This window comes from Phacochoerus africanus, chromosome 2 (genome assembly GCF_016906955.1).
Source record: "Phacochoerus africanus isolate WHEZ1 chromosome 2, ROS_Pafr_v1, whole genome shotgun sequence".
Lineage (NCBI taxonomy): Eukaryota > Metazoa > Chordata > Mammalia > Artiodactyla > Suidae > Phacochoerus > Phacochoerus africanus.
Window position 1 is genome coordinate 195001331 of NC_062545.1, and position 19886 is coordinate 195021216.

Sequence of the window (19886 nt, forward strand, 5' to 3'; positions counted from 1 at the left end):
CAGATCTAGTTATCCCTTCTGCCTATTTATCATGTTTTCAAAGTTACCTTGTATAAGAGGGAAACAAGGGGCCAGAGATAAGCTATGGATACATCACCTCATGACTGATGTTTAGCTCTAGTGATCATGTTACTGTGTTCATCTCCCACAGGCCTTAAGCCCATGGCTCTTTCCTGCTGCAGTGGTCTGGGTGCCAGTCCTTTTGCATTTTCTGTCTTTTTATTTTTCACAGGATTTGGGAAAATTTCCCCAGTCAGATTGGAAAGTCTCCTCATTTCCATTCAGGCCTTCTATCATGGCTCTGATAATAAACTGAAGAATATTTCTCTCAACCCCCTAAACCTAGTTCTCTGGCTCAAATGTTTATTCCAAACTTCCATTTTTGCACTTAAAATTCTTCTCATTGGTAAAGGCTCCCTAGAAGTCTTTGCTCATTATCTCTTTTTCACTCTAGATTGTTTCATTATGGATCTTTTTATTTAGTTTTGTATAATGAATGAAAAATAGTTTTAGATTCCCTTTTTGATCATAGTTAATATTCTGTGCCACTTAGTGGTATAATTTATAGTATTTACATTTATAACTACAATTATTAGATGTTATCAGTCTTCTGCTTTATGTTTAGTTGTTTTTTTTATTTCTTGTTTTGACTTTCTTGTTATGCCTTTTGTTTTATGAACTATATTCTTTCACTATGATTTTATTGGTGGATTTCCAATATTAATACCATTATTTATTATATTAAGGCATTCCAAAATAAAATGCTACTATAAAATCAACTTTACTTCATATTTATTAACCTTACTAATTTATGATTATAAACTAATTTCATAGTTAAGGACTTATCTCATCTAAGCCAAAATCATGTAACCCAGTTAGTGGAAGATTGAAAACTTATAAAATTACCTCTGTTTCCCCTTGTGGCTGAGCATAGATGCTTTTAAATAAGCCTGTATGGCATAAGCATGAGTTTATTAAGTTACTTTATCACATAGACCTGAGCATTTGCACAGGACAGCCTTCAGTTTGGGTGAGAAGAGGAACTTCAGGAACATGAGAGTGGTAAGTCTACTTCGTGAAGATTTCACTGAACTCAATCCCTTCAGCAGTTATTGCTAATCAACTGGTCTGGAAAGGTATATTGGGACGGAGCACACTAGGAAGATACTTTTTGTAACTGGATAAGGCATTGACTACAAGATGGAAACCTCAGGAGAGCACACTGCCTGTAAGGCTTCACAGAAGACTAGGTCATGGACAGTCAGAACCATGCTGAACTAAGCATGCCATGCCTCCTTCTACCTGTATCCTATCCCATTGCCCTAAACACCTCTAGGTCCCATGTTCATAACCCAGCCTGGATGCAAGAAGAATAAAGCTAGGTCTAATTTTTTTTTTCTTTTTAAGGCCGCACCTGCAGCATATGGAAGTTCCCAGGCTAGGGGTCCAATTGGAGATCTAGCTGCCAGCCTACGCCATAGCTACCATAATGTGGGGTCTGAGCTGTGTCTGTGACCTATACCACACCTCATGTCAATGCCAGATTCCTGATTCACTGAACAAGGCCAGAGATGGAACCTGTATCCTCATGGATACTAGTCTGATTTGTTTCCCCTTTGCCACAACGGGAACTCCCAAGAGAGCACATTTTTAAATAGGATCATCGAGTCATGGTTAAGAAATCTTTCGCAGGAGTTCCTATTGTGGCTCATCAGGTTAAGAACCTGACATAGTGTCTGTGAGGATGCATGTTCAACCCCTCACCTCACCTGGCATTCCCCGCAAACTGTGGCATAGGTTGCAGATATGGCTTGATCCTGTGTTGCTGTGGCTGTGGTGTAGGCTGTAAGCTTTAGCTCTGATTCGACCCTTAGCCCGGGAATTTTCATATGCTGCAGGTGTAGCCATAAAAAGAAATAAAATGAACCCCAATGGATCTGCCTTGTATAATTCTCTCCCATTGTAACCATGATAAAATTTCATTTGTCTGATCATTCTGCCATAAGACAAAAAGGAGATGACCAGGGTGGACCTACCTTAATCACAGAAGCTTTTTTAAAAGCCTAGAGTTTCCTCCAGTTGGTTGCAGAAGACATCAGAGAATCCAAGCATGAATGGGATTCTACACACTGTTACTGGCTTTGAGGTTCCATGTTCCAAGGCGTGAAGGCAGCCTCATTGAGAATAGCCCTGGCTGACAGCCAGCAAGCAAATGGGCACTTCAATCCTACACCATAGGAACTAGAATCAGCCAACCACCTGATTTGGAAGCAAATTTGTGGGGGTTTTTTGTTTTGTTTTTTTTTTCCTGAGCCTCCAGGTAAGAACCCCCAAGCTGGCTGACACTTGGGTTTTCAGCTTTGAGGCACCTTTAGCAGAGAATCCAGTAGAGTTTTCCTGTAATTTGACCTACAGAACCGTGAAATGATGAATGAGTGTTGATTTACACCAGTAAATTTGTGTTTATGTATTTTTAAACAACATAAAGCTAAGGAACAGTCATTGACATCACCCATGACACTTCCCTTTACTCCTGAGACCCATAGCAGAGTTGGGTAAGGCAGTCCCTACTGGCCCTTCTCCTTTGTCCCATTCTGATTCCACTGGGACTTCTGACAGTGAGGGCACTTCCTAATTTGGAGACATCCCTGCCATATTATCTTTGCAGTATTACCTGGCAAAAAGTATTGTGACATTAATTATAAAGCACTGTGAGAGAAGTTGCCTTGATTACTTCTATGTATAATCTGCTTCCTCTTACCACGAAAACTCTACCACCTGCAATGGTTGCCAAATTAGAGTCCTTGAAGTTACCATCTTGTTCTTGATCTATATGAGTATTTTTTCCCTTAGGAAGCAAAGTGTGCATGTGCAATTTGTGTGTGTGTAAGGGGGTGGACAGCTAATCACTGAACATCCTGGGATCTGAGTGTTGACTTTCTTTTAACTTTCAGAGTCCTGACTTTTCTTGCCTTTTTTTTTTTTAATGTTACCTCTGGTTCTGTCATCATACAGTCATTTCAGTTATGAAAAAAAGTCAACCAACAAGAACAATAACATTCAGAAGATTAGCAAGGTTCAGGTAAACTGTCTTTATGGAATACCATTGACTTATGCCAAACAACATGGAAACCCATTTCCAGGGGATATGGGAGAAGTTAGCAGGGCAAGGATTGTTTCTCCCATTGCTCTTTGCTGAGTCATCTTGTTAAGGGGGCTGGTTCCCTTATAGCATTGCTAAATAGAATTTAAGTGAAGTTAAGAAGCAGTGATAATTTAAGATTTGGAGATCAGAGATCCTGGATTAAAGTAAATTGAGTATCTCTTGAACTGAAGTAGTGGTTATATGGTGCTCAAAGATCACTGAACGTAAGCTCACAATGAACTCTAACACCTTTATTACAGGGTGGTTACAAAATAGAACTCTGACAAAAATATAGCCACTGGGAACACCTTATATTGTTCAGAACACTCATGGAGACCTGAACAATCATTTCCTGACCCACGGCAAACCCGTTAATGACAATCCTGCTAATTCCAACTCAAACCTAATTTTATTTGTATGGGGCCATATTCCTCAATGATGTTCACTTAATCTCTATTTGCAATTCATGTTGTTTACTTTTAAAATGTTGCCCTCAACATTGGAGTCTTCTTTACATATTTCACACACACACTGGCACCTGCCACAATCAACCCAGTGGGAGGTTCCTTCAGAAAGTCACACAGCATGTGCACCTAAGAATATGGAAGGAGGCTGAGCAAAATTAAGGTGAACAGGTACATGGGAAAAGTGTAAGTTTTGACAAAATTTGAAGTTAAGATGCTGAAATTCAGATGGATGTCTAACTGAATTTGAGCAAGAAAGCACGAAGACAAGTTTGCCTCAAGATGGTAAAAGAAGAAAGAAGCTTCACTGCCAGAGAAGATCACTTCTTTTTATGGAGGTTTTGGACCACAGAGAACATGGGAGGAGAGGAGATGCAGCTCACGTCCTAACCCTGCCTCTGTCCGAGGTACTTCCTCCCCACACACTCTCTAGGACTTTGTTTCTTCATCTACAAAATAGGGACAATGATTATTACTGACCTCACAGGGATGGTGTGACTAAGAAATGGTGCACCGTAAGGGACCATGGTAATTTGGATTTTATTATGATCATGATTATTATCACCATTTTCATAGACAAAATAGTGAAGCTTCCAAGCTAGAGTGTGGGAACTGGAATGCCCTAGAAACAAATTTTTCTGATTTCCTGCTTTCCTTGAATTCTCCTTGACAACCTCTACCCAGAGTCTTTTTTTTAATCAAAAATGAATCATCTTGGAGTTCCTGTCGTGGCGCAGTGGTTAACGAATCCGACTAGGAACCATGAGGTTGCGGGTTCGGTCCCTGCCCTTGCTCAGTGGGTTAACGATCCGGCGTTGCCGTGAGCTGTGGTGAAGGTTGCAGACGCGGCTCGGATCCCGCGTTGCTGTGGCTCTGGCGTAGGCCGGTGGCTACAGCTCCGATTCGACCCCTAGCCTGGGAACCTCCATATGCTGCGGGAGCGGCCCAAGAAATAGCAACAACAACAACAATAACAACAACAACAAAAGACAAAAAAAAAAATGAATCATCTCATTTTCCTTATTCAAAATGTTGCTGTTTGGGATGGTTAACTTCCACTAAAGTTTTGAGGGCCTAGGGATGGGGTGAAATTAGACCCCACAGAACAGGAAATGGGTTAAACACCAGATGTCAATATTTTTATAAGTCATAATTTCCCACCAGCCCTCTTTTTTTTTTTTTTCCCCATGGATTTGGGCATCTGGCCATGTTGGGAAGTCTTCTTTCTCCCTCTTCTCTTTTTCTGCCAGCATGCAAGCCCCAGATCTCTGTTGTTATCTAATGCTCAGAAGAAGCAGCTTCTATCCTTCACCTGACAATACTCCCATTTGCATATCTCCCCCATTCATTAAGCCACCTTCCTAGATAAAAGTCCCCTCTGCTCTGGACCTCTACCCTTAGCAACAGTGAGAACTAGAAGTGTCCAGACAGGGTATGCAGAGATTTTCATGCACTAACTCCCTCAGTAGATAATCTGAGACCCCTCTCTGTCTCCTTGCATGTTGCATGAGTGCACCTCCCCCAGCCCAGTGGCTGGGACATGAAATGTCCTCAAGAACTACGAGCACCCTTCCCCTACCTAACCCTCTTACACAATCTCTCCCCCAGTCACCAGATCCAAAGGTCATTTTGATTGAAATCCTGAGGGTGTGCAAAGAGGAAGCTGGGCCCCAAAGGCTGAGAGACAAGGTCGGTGAGGGCAGCTGGCACTGGCCCACGCAGGGATCCAGTGACAGGAGGGGCACTGTTAAAAGGCCCCATCTTTGAATACCCAACAAAGAGTCAGGGACTAGTGGGCGGATGACTGTGCAGCAGAGAGGAAAGGAGCCTGAGAAAGTAGCCACACCTTGGCTCTCTGCTCCACCGCCTGCCCGCGGAGAGGTCCCAGGTGGCATCACGCTCCCATTCTTAAGAACACTTTCATCTCTGGAGCCTCTAGCAGGCCAACCGCTGCAAAGGAGAAAAAATTAGATTCTTCCCCCACCCTGTTTGCTGACTCAATTCATCCTCCCCCACTTTTAGGTCTTCCTGTTTATGTTGTCACTTTGTTTCATTATTTTTTATTTTTAGCCCTGATTTCGGAAGCTTTTATTCTGATGGGCATTGGCAGGGTATCAACAGCATCATTCTAGGCTCTGAAAAGATCATTGTGCAAGCCTGGCCCAGGGCCCTTGGGGACAGAGAGCTAGTGTGAGCTGCCTCACGCTGCCTCTTCACCCTCCTGGTGAGCCCAGGGGCTGCTGGCATTCCCCATAGTGGCCAGCACAGCAGCAACGGATATTAGAAATAGACATGACATTGGCCCTCACCTGGCTCAGCCCCTTCCTCTCCAGTAGGCAATCTGAGACCCAGAAAATTAAAGAATCATCCCCAAAGTGACAGAATCATCCCCTTAGAGTGACAGAGTCAGATCTCAAATGGTGAACCTAAAACCCCAGTCTCTTTTCAGTCTTATGCGCTTTCCTATGTGCTAGGGAATCATTTATGGAATGAAATTCCTAAAATATGAGTAGCGATCAGAGTGCCTTCTCCATATATGCATATATACATAGTTCTAGGCTCTAAAAGCACTTACTTTCATGAAAAACAAAAAAAGCTAGAATATCAGTGGGAGCTCCTTTCACAGTACCCATATATCCTACTTGTTACTGTTTTTCTTTAAGAAATACAGAAAACAGGTTTTTTTTTGTTTTTTTTTTTTGCCGAGAACCAGGGGCAGTAAGCTGGTACGGCTTGCCTCCTTGGACAGGCTGCAGTAGCAATGAAGAGGGCCACGCTTCAGTTCCCAGGACAATGGTCTCTTTGACTGGGAATATACCAAAGCAGAATTACAAGTGTGCGAATAAACAAGGCTGGAGTCAATCTAAAGTTGTCTTACACTCTGTTTTATTAAAGTCAATGCATTTCCGTTCCTATGTGCAGCGCCTAGGTTTGCTTAATTATAGATACCCGGGGTGAATGCTAATAGAGGCAGAGGACAGTCTGTGATTAGAAACCAAGGCCCTTTTCTGACCTCTACAGGCCATTTGGAGGAAAAAAGGAACCGCTTCTGGAAAATCACAGAGCTGGAGGCTGGGCCGACCAGGGGATGAGAATTTTTCCTGGATGTTTCCTTGCTTTGAGTGTGCCAGCCACATGTGAGCCCCAGTTTCCTGCTGCTCTGCTATCCATGTTTAATAGGTTACTGAGGCAACGGGTAGGAGGTTATTCTCGGGAGTCTTTTGGACTGGAAATGAAGATCTCCATCCTTCAACACGTAATTAATGAAGGCCCACCATGTCTTGAGCACAGTGCCAGGCCCTATGTATACAGCAGCGAGCAAAATCACCTTTGTTGTCCAAGAATCTACAGTCTGGTGGTGGAAACAGAAAAGTCCACAAACAAACCTTGCAACAAAAGCTCTGATAGGGTTTCTTCAAGGTGCTATGGGAACTCAGAATCAGATTAAGGTAGACTACCTGGAAGAGACCTAAGCAATACAGTGAATGAAACTGGGCACATAGGTGAGGCAGAGAGTGTGAAATGGCAAAGTGCTTTCTGGAAATCAGAAGAAATTTTTTTTAGGACCTCAGCAGGGGCTTGTTGTTAAGAAAGGAGACCAGATAGCAAGTCAGTGGCTGGATCAGGAAGGGCTCAAGGGCCAAGTTCCATTAGCACTGTATCCTTAGGAAATGGGAAGCCACTGAAAGGTTGGGAGCAGCAGAAATAGAAACGGGTTTTCATTCCAAGTATCATCTGTCTACATGAGAATAAAAGGCTGGAGAGGAGGCAAAGCCAAAAGATGAGGAGCAGAGTGAGGAAACTGTTGCTGAACCCCAGGTGAATATGAACCAGGAAGAAAGACTAGTAGATTCTCAGAAAAGCTTGACAAGACTGGCAAATCCATCCATTTAGTGAAGCATTAAGTGCCTGCCTTGGTCAGACACTGGCCTGTGCTTCAGGCACACAAAGAAGCAGATTCTCATCAAAATGGTCAAGTTTATGAAGGGAAGGAAGAGGCTTTGCAGGGAGGAGATAATGAGCCTCTGACACTGAACCTGCTGAGTTTGAGGTTAAAGTAGAGTATTACACAGGGATGTCCGGTATAACACTAGTGGTACTATCATATAATAATAGCATACTAGTAGTACAGGCTTTTTTCTATTTGAGTCAAGTATTGAAACCAGCAAAAAACCCAATGATACATCTTTCTAAAGACAAAGAATCTCTCCATGGCCTCTGAAAGCCCCTTAAGGGTTTTGGAAGAATCCCTTTTCCTTGGAGTGCAGGCTTAGCTATCAGGCTGCCTGGGTTAAAATCATCATCTGGCTACTTAGCAGCTGTATAATCTTGGACAAGTCCTGACTTTTTGCCCTCAGCAAACTCACCTATAGAATGAGTATAAGAAGAGGGCTTATCTTACAGAGTTGGGTGGTTTGTGAGGTTTACATATGACAAATGCAATGGAATCAGACTATTTTATGTGACAAGTATTCGTGTGGAACCCACGTTAGTTGTAACTGTTGGCTGTTATATACTATCCCTGTCTGTCTCCTCCAAGGAAGAAAAAGGAGCTTGTCTTGGGAATCTACCCTCTGGGAGTATATTCTATCTCCATCCCTCACTAACAGTGTCCCTTTATATAGTGCTGAGCTTCTTTGGGAAAATGGCATTAATAATGCCCGTTGATCGTACAGAATTGTCACGAGAATTTAAATGAGTGACTATGAGCAGAGTCAGAGCACAGGCTAGTATTTCCTGACACCTTCTATAATAACTTCTTCAGAATTAAATGTGGGTGGGGCCTGGTTGATAGTATTCTGACCAAGAGCATGCATTCATTTAGGTTCCAAACCCTTGAGGACAGGGCTCTCAGGCTTTCAGCTTCCTCACTCTGTCCCATAGCTGGTCCAACACTGATGTCAATGCTATTTCTCCCCATGACCTCCAAAGACCAAGGTCACACTCAGCCACGTTCACTGAATTGCTCCAAAGAACTGTGCTTAGTTAATGTTATTTTGTCAAGGGGGTCTCACGATACAAGCCTGCTCATGAGAAATCATTTTGATCCTATGAGGCTCTACAAAAGACAACAAAGATTCCCAGAAGCTCTTAATCAGAATAACCAGTTTGGGAGTTCCTCTCGTAGAGCAGTGGAAATGATTCTGACTAGGAACCATGAGGTTTTGGGTTCGATCCCTGGCCTCACTCAGTGGGTTAAGGATCCAGTGTTGCTGTGAGCTGAGGTGTAGGTTGCAGATGCGGCTTAGATGTGCACTACTGTGGCTGTGGTGTAGGCTGGCAGCTGTAGCTCTGATTAGACCCCTAGCCTTGGAACCTCCAAATGCCTTGCGTATGGCCCTAAAAAAAAAAAAAAAAAGAGAATAACCAGTTTGCTCCATGGATTTTAATAGTTCATTGCTTTGATAAGAGAATGTGATTAAATCGGTGTTTTTCTGACAAATATGCATTCTTTTCCAAAGAGAACTGGATGCATTTTCATCATGACCTGAACAGGCTCAAAATATATACATGCTAGAAGGCCAGATCATGTCATATACTGATGAGAGAGGGTCTCACATTCTACCCCAAAGGCCTCAGCTTCAATTTCTGTGTGACAGAACAGCAAAAAATCATCACCTGGCGACCCGACCCCATCTTTAAAAGATGTATCTGAGGAGACACATTTCCTCATCTGCTTTGTTTTCTTTCTGAAAGTCCTGGGCTGGTCTGTCTGTCTGTCTGTCTATCTATCTATCTATCTATCCATCTATCTATGTGTGTGTGTGTATGTCTGTCTGTATTTAGGGAATCAAACTCAATTTCAGCTCTTTTGTGTTGGAATGTGTGTAACAGATCATTTTAAGCTGTATACAGTTGAATCTTTTTTCATTATTAGGCATAGAAAGGCTGTAACACAATCCATTTTTATCTAAAAATTTCCTTTTAGCAGTTCCTTTTTTCTAAACAGCACTTTTTATCAAGAATCATTCGGGCACGCAAGCACACATGGAGCCAAACTACAACACAAACAGAGGAGGACATCTGTTGGGAAGACAGCAGCAGACTCCAGACCTTATGAGTTATTTTGTCCAAAAAAAGCGTGCACAGTTAGTACGCAGGCTGCACAACCATGTATCTTTCCAGGACTAGAGCCTTTAGGGGGCAGGGCTGGGTTGTACCAACAGGGTCAAACAAATCCATCACTCTGCTGAGGATGCAAATACCCAGATCCCCTCCACAGGTTTCTATTCTGAGTCTCTAACAAGGCTGATTAGTGCCAGGCATTTCATGGAAGAACCTTTTCTTGCCAGAAGGCAGAGGCTCCCCTGGGAATATGACACTGACTCTGGAGCTCAGTTGCTCAGGCCAGGCAATGGAAGCTGTGCTGAGAATTCCCCCTCCCTCGGGAGTAACGTGACCTTACTTGTGTTGGCAACACGCGATGCAAGCTTGTAACTCAACCATCAGGTTACATTTGAATGTTCTTTGTGGCTCTGTGTCCTTTTACTGGAAACCCAGAAGAAATTGGAGCCAGTGGATGGGACTGAAAGAAGCACCCAGACAGCCAAGTTGGCACAATGCACGTGGAATCAAGTGCCAGTTCTCAACAGTGAGCCTATGCTCCAGAGCACCTTGGTGAAAATGGCAGAGATTCTATTCCTCTGTTCTCACTGCTCTCTCTAAATATTTGTACAATCCAGGAAAGACAAGGCCACCCTGCCCTTATGATGCTCACCTCACATGGGGAACAGTCTTCCATGACAACAATCAGCTTGAGGGGCTGGGCTGTACTTGTACTCGATGATGTTTTAATGAAACCACTTCCCCTTCTTATAACACAACCTCTGGTTTGAGATGGAAAATGGAGGAATTTAAGGGAAATGTATGGGGTTTCAAGGAGACATTGGATGTCCTGTTTTGAGGCTGGGGCGAGATACATTTTCGAGAAAGTTTAATGTTTCAGGAAATATGACAGGTGTGGGGAGAAATATAAAGATAATTGCAGGTCGTCTATGCATCTTAGAGGTCTCTATTCATTGGCCAGTGGGAATAGCTATAAAAAAACAGGCCAGGAGCTGTAAAAAAACACATGAATAAGGTTGTAAATGGCAAGCATGGTATAAAATGAATGTATAAACAGTGCATTGGGGCACAGAAAAGAAATTATTTAACTTGACTCAGGGTGACTAGGAGAGGAAAGAAAAGTGATATTTGAACTAGGTCTTGATACCTTGATGAAATAATGAAAGATGATTATCAGAGAGAGGGAAAATGAGAAAAAAATTAAAAACTCAAAGAGAGCATTTAGGTAGATATGTGGCTCAAGAAGAATGTGTGTGTGTGTGTGTGTGTACATGTATTTTTATGTATGTTCATGTGCTTAGACAACTATGATGAGATAAGATGAGGCCATGGTAACCTGAAGATGGAGAATGGCAGAACCTGAGTCTATAAAGTAGCCAAAAGGACTCTTATAGGGAAGTGTAATGAAGAGACAGCAGATTCCACGCTTAGGGGATCCTGGAAATATGACCCTTAGGAGATCACAAGAAGTCTTATGTTTCTCTACCCTTGATGACTATCCTGGGGGTGAAGAAGGTCCCCTGTTCTAGCTCAGCCGTGCAGAGCCCCAGACAGCAACTGCCATGCATATGGCCTGGACCCCACATCACCTCTTTTGATACATTTTCTCTGCACATTTTGAACCTCATATGCTTCCTATTAGAGCTTACAACTCATCGGAATTCTTGCATAATCTCATTTGGCTCCGAGTTCGATAGAACATTTTTCAGCACAATTTACCATAGTGGTTTGGCCAGCAAGACACATATCTGGCCAGGCTGGAAAAGCCACTCCTAGGGCTATCTGCGCTTGACCTATGATGAGCCTTCCCAACCCGTAGACTGAAGATGGGTGAGGTGTGACACAGAATGGCCTTCCATCCCAGCAGGAATGGAGGAAAGTCTGCTTTCCTTCCCACTTTCTCGTTCCCTCCAAGCAAACTCCTCCAACTGGCTGGCAACTGGGCTCATTTGCTCAAGACTTCCACCCAAGTCCTCAAGCTCACTGGATATACCTCATTTTATACATATTTTTCTGATATACTTCTGGAGAAGTCTTTTTCCAATTGAACATCTCATAGAACCCAATACTCAACATGGCCCCAAACTGCACTCCTTATCTTTCACCTTATCCAAAACCTGCTGCTCTTCAAATATGATAATGTCACACGCAGTGTACTTCTCAGACCACTGAGCAACCAGCACAGTGAGGGTGACAGTCAATCAGTCATAAGTGGTGCAGAAGGATGATGTATACATGGAGACATCTATCCTGGCCATGCCTCTGCTGAAAATTCTTTGTCTCCCTCCAGCACATTCTGAATAAAATCTGACCTTTTCATAAAGGAATGACAAATGTTGCTTGATCTGATCCATGTATATCTTTTTGATTTTCTGTCTTGTCACTCATCTCCTTTGCCCACATAGAAGTACATCTTTTAAATCAGTTACAATGGATATTTTATTCCTAGTGCCAAACCTACCACAGGGCCTTTGAACAAGCTCTTCCCACTTTTTAGTGTATCCTTCCTCTTCTTTTTAACCAGGAACTCTTACACATCCTCAAAAAAGTCACTAAATTATCATCGCTTTGGGTAGACTTTTTGCACCACCACTGCCTCTGTTAGATGAAGTGATTCTCAATCCACCTTTGCATAGCTCCATAATGCCATGTGCCACTGAATGAAAATAAAATGTTTACTGTCCATCTCTCCTCTAAGCTTTCAGTAACTTGAAACAGAGTGAGTCCAGGTAATTAATATATATTTTATGTAGATGAATCAATAGTTTATGTTTCTGGCTTTTCCTGAACATACCACATAGAATTTATCTGCCCTGGTCATATTCTCAGAAACATTATAAATAAGCAATTTTGAGCAGAGATGTGATTTGGTGATGTTGAATTAGTATGATTTCCATCCCTGTCACCATTTACATTTTCAACAATATTATCTTCTTGACCTCAAAGCAATGAAAAAAACAGAAGCATTATGCCATCCTCTAAGAGTGGAAATATTGAATGTCGGTAAAGTTAAGAGATGCTTCCAGCTTGGATTTGAGTCCAGTATCTTACTATTTCCCTTAATCCTTTTGTGCATCTTACAGAAACCTGAATGCCTTGATACAAAGAATGAGTTGTGATTTCTGAATGATGGCAAAGAAACTTGAAAGGGAGTTGGAAAAATAAGGGATAATAATAATAAATATTTCAAAAATCACAGCACAACCATAAGTTTCTTGTATGCCTCAGGGCTACATTACAGCATTTTTTTTTCCTGAGGCTCTTTGCTGGTCTAGAACTGTGGACTATGAGTTTTCCCTGAAATTATTCTTTTTCTAAAATCTCTTGTTGGTGATAGGTGTATCAGGGAAAGTCTTTGATTTGATCCCCAATATGCATTTTTTCCTTTTCCCTTAATATTAAAATTTAAAAATTCTAGCCTTGCTACCTCAAATAAAGACTACATTTTTCAACCTCTTTTTCAGCTACCTGTATTCACACGACCACTATCTGCATGGTGAGATTGAGCAGAAGCATAATGCATAGTTTTGGAAATACAGAGAATATGTTCTTTTTCTGTCCTTCTTACTGCTGACTGGGATGCAGATGCAAAGTCTGATGCTTCAGCAGCTATCTTAGACCAAGAGGAAAAGCAACACCTGAAAGGGTAGAAAGCTGCTGAAACTGAGTACATGACACCATGCACTCAAGATACCAGCTTTGGCCTGCTTATATCTAGATTCCACATGAGCAATAAATAGACTTTAATTTTACAAAAGCTACTGCTGTTCTGGATTTTCCATCTCTCATAGCCAAGCTTAATTCTAACTCAATACATCAGGTATCTGGATGAACATAAATTTGATCTAACATCTTCTCTCCATTTTATCTTCCATTCTAATCCGCCTTCCATGCCTCCTCTCATTCTTTCTGCATTGGCCCTGGATATCTCATCTTTCAAATTTTTAAACTGTTTCTATCTGTATGTTGAAGGATGTGGCTCCATTTTCACTTGTTCTAAGCAATGCCAACCTCTTCGGCTCTGCTCCTATGCAACCTCTCTGTCTGATCCCCTCCAGGAAGAGAGTGCTTCCCAACCATATGACTCCATAGATTTTTTTTTTAATGGTGAGAATACATCCACAGAATGCTCTGCCTGTGTTAGGCAGAAAACAAGCCAATGTTGTTGAGTGTCTACCATGTGCCAAACTGTATACTTTACATATTATCTCATTTCATCTTCACAATAACTCTATGATATAGATACACTTATCTTCATTGAACTGTGGTTTAGGGAGATTTAATTACTTGCCTGAGTTCTCATAACAAGTAACTGCCAGAATCAAGATATGGGCCACATATATCTGATTTTAAAATGAATGAATTGCCCACCATGCCTTGTGGCCTCTTAGGATCATGGCTAGTGGTCTGAATTTCATAGGATTTTCAAATGTATTAAGGCCAATGGCCATATGTTATTCACCATTGTGCCCCTTCCCTTAGAATCTAGGACAGCTCCTGGCTTATACTGGATCTGCAAAATGTATACTATTAAAACCAACTAGAGGTGATTACTTGATAATACAGTCTTTCATGATCAATCACCAAGCAACTGAAAACCCTCTGAGGACTCCTGATGTCTCTGTGGGGCTCAGGGTTTGGGATGAGTTGCTCCAATGGTAGAGTAAGGAAACAACAGGGGGGTAACACTCATCTATAGAACAACTTAATCACTTAGAATTCTGGCTGAGAAAATATGAAGAAAGTCCAATTCCTACTCCTCCAGTTTCAAGCACAGGAATGGAAAAGAGCTCCGAACAGTCTTCAGAGGATCCATAGTCATCTTGAAAAGTCTTCCATTATAGCATAATGACAACATGCATGGGCCCAAAAAGCCACCTAACTATATATGCAAAGTGCTGTAATTAAGAAGCAGCCACTCTCTAGGCATAGCAAAACTAGGACAAAATCTGGATGTAAAGTGGTTGACCTCACATGGCCAAAATTTTGTGTCTGATGGTAAAGCAACAACATAGCAGCTAATCCAATAGTTAGAGGCACAACACTTGATGAGGCTTGGGGTTATGAGATGGCTTTTCTTTCCTGCCCTGGCCCCTTCTCTTCTTCCTCTCCCTCATCCTTCTTGAAAGCGCACTCCTGGATTTGGCGGTCCAGCTCGGAGAAGTTCCCTTCCTGGTCTGAGCTGCTGTCGGTACCGTAATCAATCTCCTCCAGGCAGGGAGGTTCATCATCCAGTTCTGAAGTGGTGCTGCTACTGCTGCTGCATCTGCCATGAGGTCCCATAAAACATGGAGAAGAAAGGAAGGAGAGGAAAGGAGGGAAGGGAAAAGGGTAAAAAAAAAGGGAAAGGGAAGTAGAAACAGGGAGATGGAAAGAAAGGAGAGGGAGATGAAAAGAGAAGTTACCCAAAGAAAGGAACACTTATAACTGATTCGAAAAGAAGGGTGGGGATTATCTTCGCTTACTTTTAGTATCAGGAGTCCCTGCTCTTTTCATTGTGTTGCATGCTCAGTACCCTGGGTTCTCTACCACTACCTTGAGATGGAGGAAGACAATCTCTTAAATCTGTGGGATCCCTTCTTCTTCAGCCAGCAGAGTCTGCATTTCTAGGTGGACTCAGCAGATTTTTAATCATGAGATATGGGCATCCTCATTTACGTATTTAACATCATCAGTGTCCTTTGCATTCATAGAGAAAAATCAGAGAAGGCAATCAATGAGTATCTGAGGCCGTCATGTCACTAATGCCCAGAAAGAGTGGGCCTAGAATTCAGGAAGGTGAGATTCAAAATTCCTAACATTCCCCATTCTAATAGCACTGTAAGTCATGTTACATAGCTACACTTCACCAGGATGAATGGCCTACTGGAATTAAAAAAATGAATCCAAGTTAAAATTAAAGAGGAGAAAAAGTGGGGAATGGTACCCTCTTTCAACTATGTTTGTGTTTCCTCATCTTCTTGCCTCCCTTCCTCCAGTTAATTAACAAGTGGAAGAGCACAGGAGTTGACTAGAAAGAGACAGAGGAGGCAATAAGAATGAAGAACAAGCTTGGACCATATATTGTAAGCAGCAGAAACTTCCTCCTGAGGAAATGTATATCTTCCTCATTAGCATGAGGTGCCTTCTTTCCTGAAGACTTCCTAATCACTCCCTACTTAGGACTTAACGAATTAGGATTAGCAGCGTGCTGGGTTTCTACTCTGTGATTTATAGAAGGCAAGCACTTCATAAATCAGGAAGAGCTGTTCATCTACCTGCCTCACCATAAACAATGAAAATGGGTAATCAGCAGCATGGTTACATTTTAGCTCAGGAAATGAATCAGAGGCTTGTTTCTTAATTGTCCACTAGCTGTTAGGAGCTGCTCTTTGCTCTGCATGCTCTCAGTACCCTAAGTTGAAGGTCTGGTGGGACATTGCCTGAATGGAGAGGAAAGGGAAGAAATTTGAATCCTATTTCCACGGCATCACAGCATGGAATTGTTATCATATTTTATGGGCTGAATTGGGGGTGATAAAGTAGTTGAATAAAGGAAGGTAAGATTTGCCCAGTCACAATACAAACTCAAGTCAGCAAGATCACTGAGTGTCTGTGACTCAACTGTCACCATGGTAGGTACTGAGGTGACGATGTTGTGCAATGTCAACAGACTGAGTTTTAATCCTGGTGGGGGGATCTTGGAAAAAAGAATTCCTTCACCTCCCAGAATGGCAATAATAATGCCTCATGAGTTGTTGTGATTACCAAATGAGAAAAAACACAGATGTAATCTAGCAGAGTACTCTGAAATAAAAGCAATCAACAAATTATAATACCACTCTCTACCATGGGTACTTAAAAAAATGGTGAAACATGATGTTGAAGAGGAGTGCGCACTGAGATTTGTTGCTTCACACCTGGGTTACTGCAATAGCTATTGCAATGCCATCCAGACTGGCACTGCTAGTAGTTTCTCTAAAACATAATTTTCATTACATCTTTTCAAATTCAGGAACTTGCAATCACTTGCTGGCTTACTAATGCAATGTGAGTACTGGTGGGCAGGACATTCTTAAAGGGTCTGGCTGGCAGGTGACCGTGAGTTTTCCCCTAACAAAACCCTGCCTTCCTTCCACATCAGAGTGCACTCCAGCCACTCAGAGATTTGGCCCTTTCCTACTCCATTCAAGTTATTAGGCTGTTCTTTTGTTGTTGTTACTGTTGTTGTTGTTTTGTTGTTTTAACTCAATGAATTTTATTACATTTATAGTTGTACAATGATCATCACAACTCAATTTTTTTAACACTTCCATCTTAAACCTCCAGCCCAATCCCCCACCTCCAACCAGTCTCCTCTGGAAACCATAGGTTTTTCAAAGTCTGTGAGACAGTTTCTGTTCTGCAAAGAAGTTCATTGTGTCCTTTTATTTTAGATTCCACATGTAAGTGATAGCATTTGATGTTGGTGTCTCACTGTCTGACTAACTTCACTTAGCATGATAATTTCTAGGTCCATCCATGTTGCTAAAAATGCCAGTATTTCTTTCCTTTTAATGGCTGAGTAACATTCCATTGTGTATATGTATCACATCTTCTGGATCCACTCCTCTGTCGATGGACATTTAGGTTGTTGAGTTGTGTGAGTTTGTATATATTAGAGATTAAGCCCTTGTCAGTTGCATTGTTTGAAACTATTTTCTCCCATTCATTAAGTTATCTTTTTTTAATGGTCTCCTTTTTTGTCTTTTTAGAGTTGTACCCATGGCATATGGAAATTCCCAGGCTAGGGCTCAAAACAGAACTGTAGCTGCAGGCCTACACCACAGCCATACCAACACCGGATCTGAGCTGCATCTGAAGCCTACACCACACCTCCTGGCAATGCCAGATCCTTAACACACTGAGAGAGGCCAGGGATCAAACCCACACCCTCATAGATACTAGTCAGGTCCATAACCCACTGACCCACAATGGGAACTCCCTACAATAGCCTAATTATGTCTCTCACTTATTTGACTGAATGAGTGTAAGTATTCTGATGAGATAGAGAATCAAAATGCATAGTCAGAAACTTCCACTTCTGAACAAAGAATTAATTCTCCCTGGATATTATCTATTAACAAACATAAGATAATTGAAATGTGGGTGAAATATGGAGAGAAGGCAAACCAGGCTGGGATCCAAAGGCCAATATGGTGGTATGCTCCCTGGGTTTTCTTTCGGCCTCATATTCTCTAGCCTTGGGATTGGAAAAGCCAGAAGTCTGAAATGCTAAGTACAGACAAAAAGGGCCCAAATAAGAGCATGTTCTTTTTAGCCAAATGATGAGAAAAGGAGCAATCTTACAAAAAAATAAAGACACATTTTGAATTATAATAGCTCTATTCCAACCAAACTCCATGGAAAAATAATGGCTCTGTCCCATATTGCCAACAAAAGTGAGAAATCTGGGCTTCTACTCTCATCAGACTTCATTGAGGTGTCCAAAATCCCCCTCTCTCCCTAATGCTGAGGGGTATTAGATTAGGCAGAATAGAGCCAGACATTTTTATCTCTGATGTACAACAATGAGGTCTCCTACCCACTGATACCAGAGAGGGCCATGTTTGGAGCCTGGAATGCCAACAAGACCAATGGAAACAAGACCATTCTCTACTAGTTTTAGTGGAGAGCAGTAACCAGGTGCTCCCACTTCTATCCAGAGCAGTACTAGTGAAGGTCTGGTAGGAAGCTAGAATACTTGCCAATGCCCAGGAGTAAAAAGGCCCTCAGCACCCTGGTTGTCAATGGAGCCTAATGCAGATCCTAGACTTTCATTCTCACCTTCTCCTGTCTGAGTGCTGCCGTGGGAGCCCAGTTCAAACAGAAGATATTAATAAGATCCACAGTCTTGTAGCATACCGCAAATGTTCAGATTTCAATAGATAATCACTGATTCTACCAAGAACCAAGACAATCAATAGACGCCAACAGCAAAATGATGCAAATTTAGAATTATCTGACAAGGATTTGAAAACAGACATCATATAAGTTCCTCTGAATAACTATGGACATATATAAAAAAACTGAATATCTCAATAAAGAAATAGAAAGTCTCAGCAAAAAATATATGGAGTATAAAGAAGACTCAAAGGCAATTGGAGAAATGAGAGATACAATCACTGAAATATAAAATGTGGCAAAGAAACATAACATTTCAGCAGGAAAACAGAACATGTAAAGAAGAGCACAAAGTGAAAATAGAGTAAAACAATGAACAGAATATCAAGACCCTGTGAAACTACAGTAAAGGGTCTAATATTCATTTCAGCAGAGTCCCAAACAAAGAGAAGCTGAAAAATTACTCAAAGAAATACTGGCTGAAAACGCCCTATTCTTTGCAAAAGACATAAAGCTACAAATACAATAAGCTGAACAATATCCAAATAGATAAACCCAAAGAAATCTATCAGGACAGAACATAACAAGTTTTCTGAGACCAATGATAGAGAAACTTTAGGGTAACATCACTATAATGGAAAAATAATTTGAATGGCAGAAAAGATCTCATCAGAAACCATAGGAAACAAAATAAAACGGAACACCATTTTTCAGGTGTTGAAAAAAAAAACAAAAACAAAAACAAAAAAACCTACCAACCTAGGACTGTAAAGCCAGAAAAAAACTGCCTTCAAGAATGAAGGGAAAATAAAAACACTCACCTAGGAAATAAAATTTTCAAGATTTGCTGTCACCATACCTTCCTTAAAAAGGTGGCTAAAGGGGTGGGATGGACTGGGAGTCTCAGGTTAACAGATGCAAACTATAGCATTTGGAGTGGATAAACAATGAGATCCTGTTGTATAGCACAGGGAACTATATCCAGTCACTTCTGATGCAACATGATGGCATGGTGGAGGATAATGTGAGAAAAAGAATGTGTGTGTATGTGTGTGTGTGTGTGTGTGTGTGTGTGTGTGTGTGTGTGAGAGAGAGAGAGAGAGAGAGAGAGAGAGAGAGAGAGAGACTGGGTCACTTTGCTGTACAGTAGAAAATTGACAGAACACTGTAAACCAACTATAATTGAAAAAAATAAAAATCATTAAAAATTACCCAAATCAGAAGTTTAATTTAAATATTTAAATGTTAAACCTAGTCAAAAAAAAAAAAAAAAGAATGTATATCTTGGAGATGCTAAGGGAAAAAAAACCCAAGCTAGAATTACATATTAAAACAAAAACAAAAGATTT

The 19886-nt window shown here is 41.4% G+C and overlaps 1 protein-coding gene across 1 annotated transcript in view; it reads right to left on the bottom strand.

The window, feature by feature from the left end:
- Positions 1-9494: 9494 nt before the first annotated feature.
- The window catches only part of AGBL1 (AGBL carboxypeptidase 1), a 794103-nt gene continuing 783711 nt past the window's right edge, over positions 9495-19886 (bottom strand). Inside the window, exon 23 of the mRNA XM_047767507.1 lies at positions 9495-14941. Within this exon, the coding sequence (XP_047623463.1) occupies positions 14737-14941 (205 nt within the window). The 3' untranslated portion in view covers positions 9495-14736. The remainder of the gene's footprint in view (positions 14942-19886) is intronic.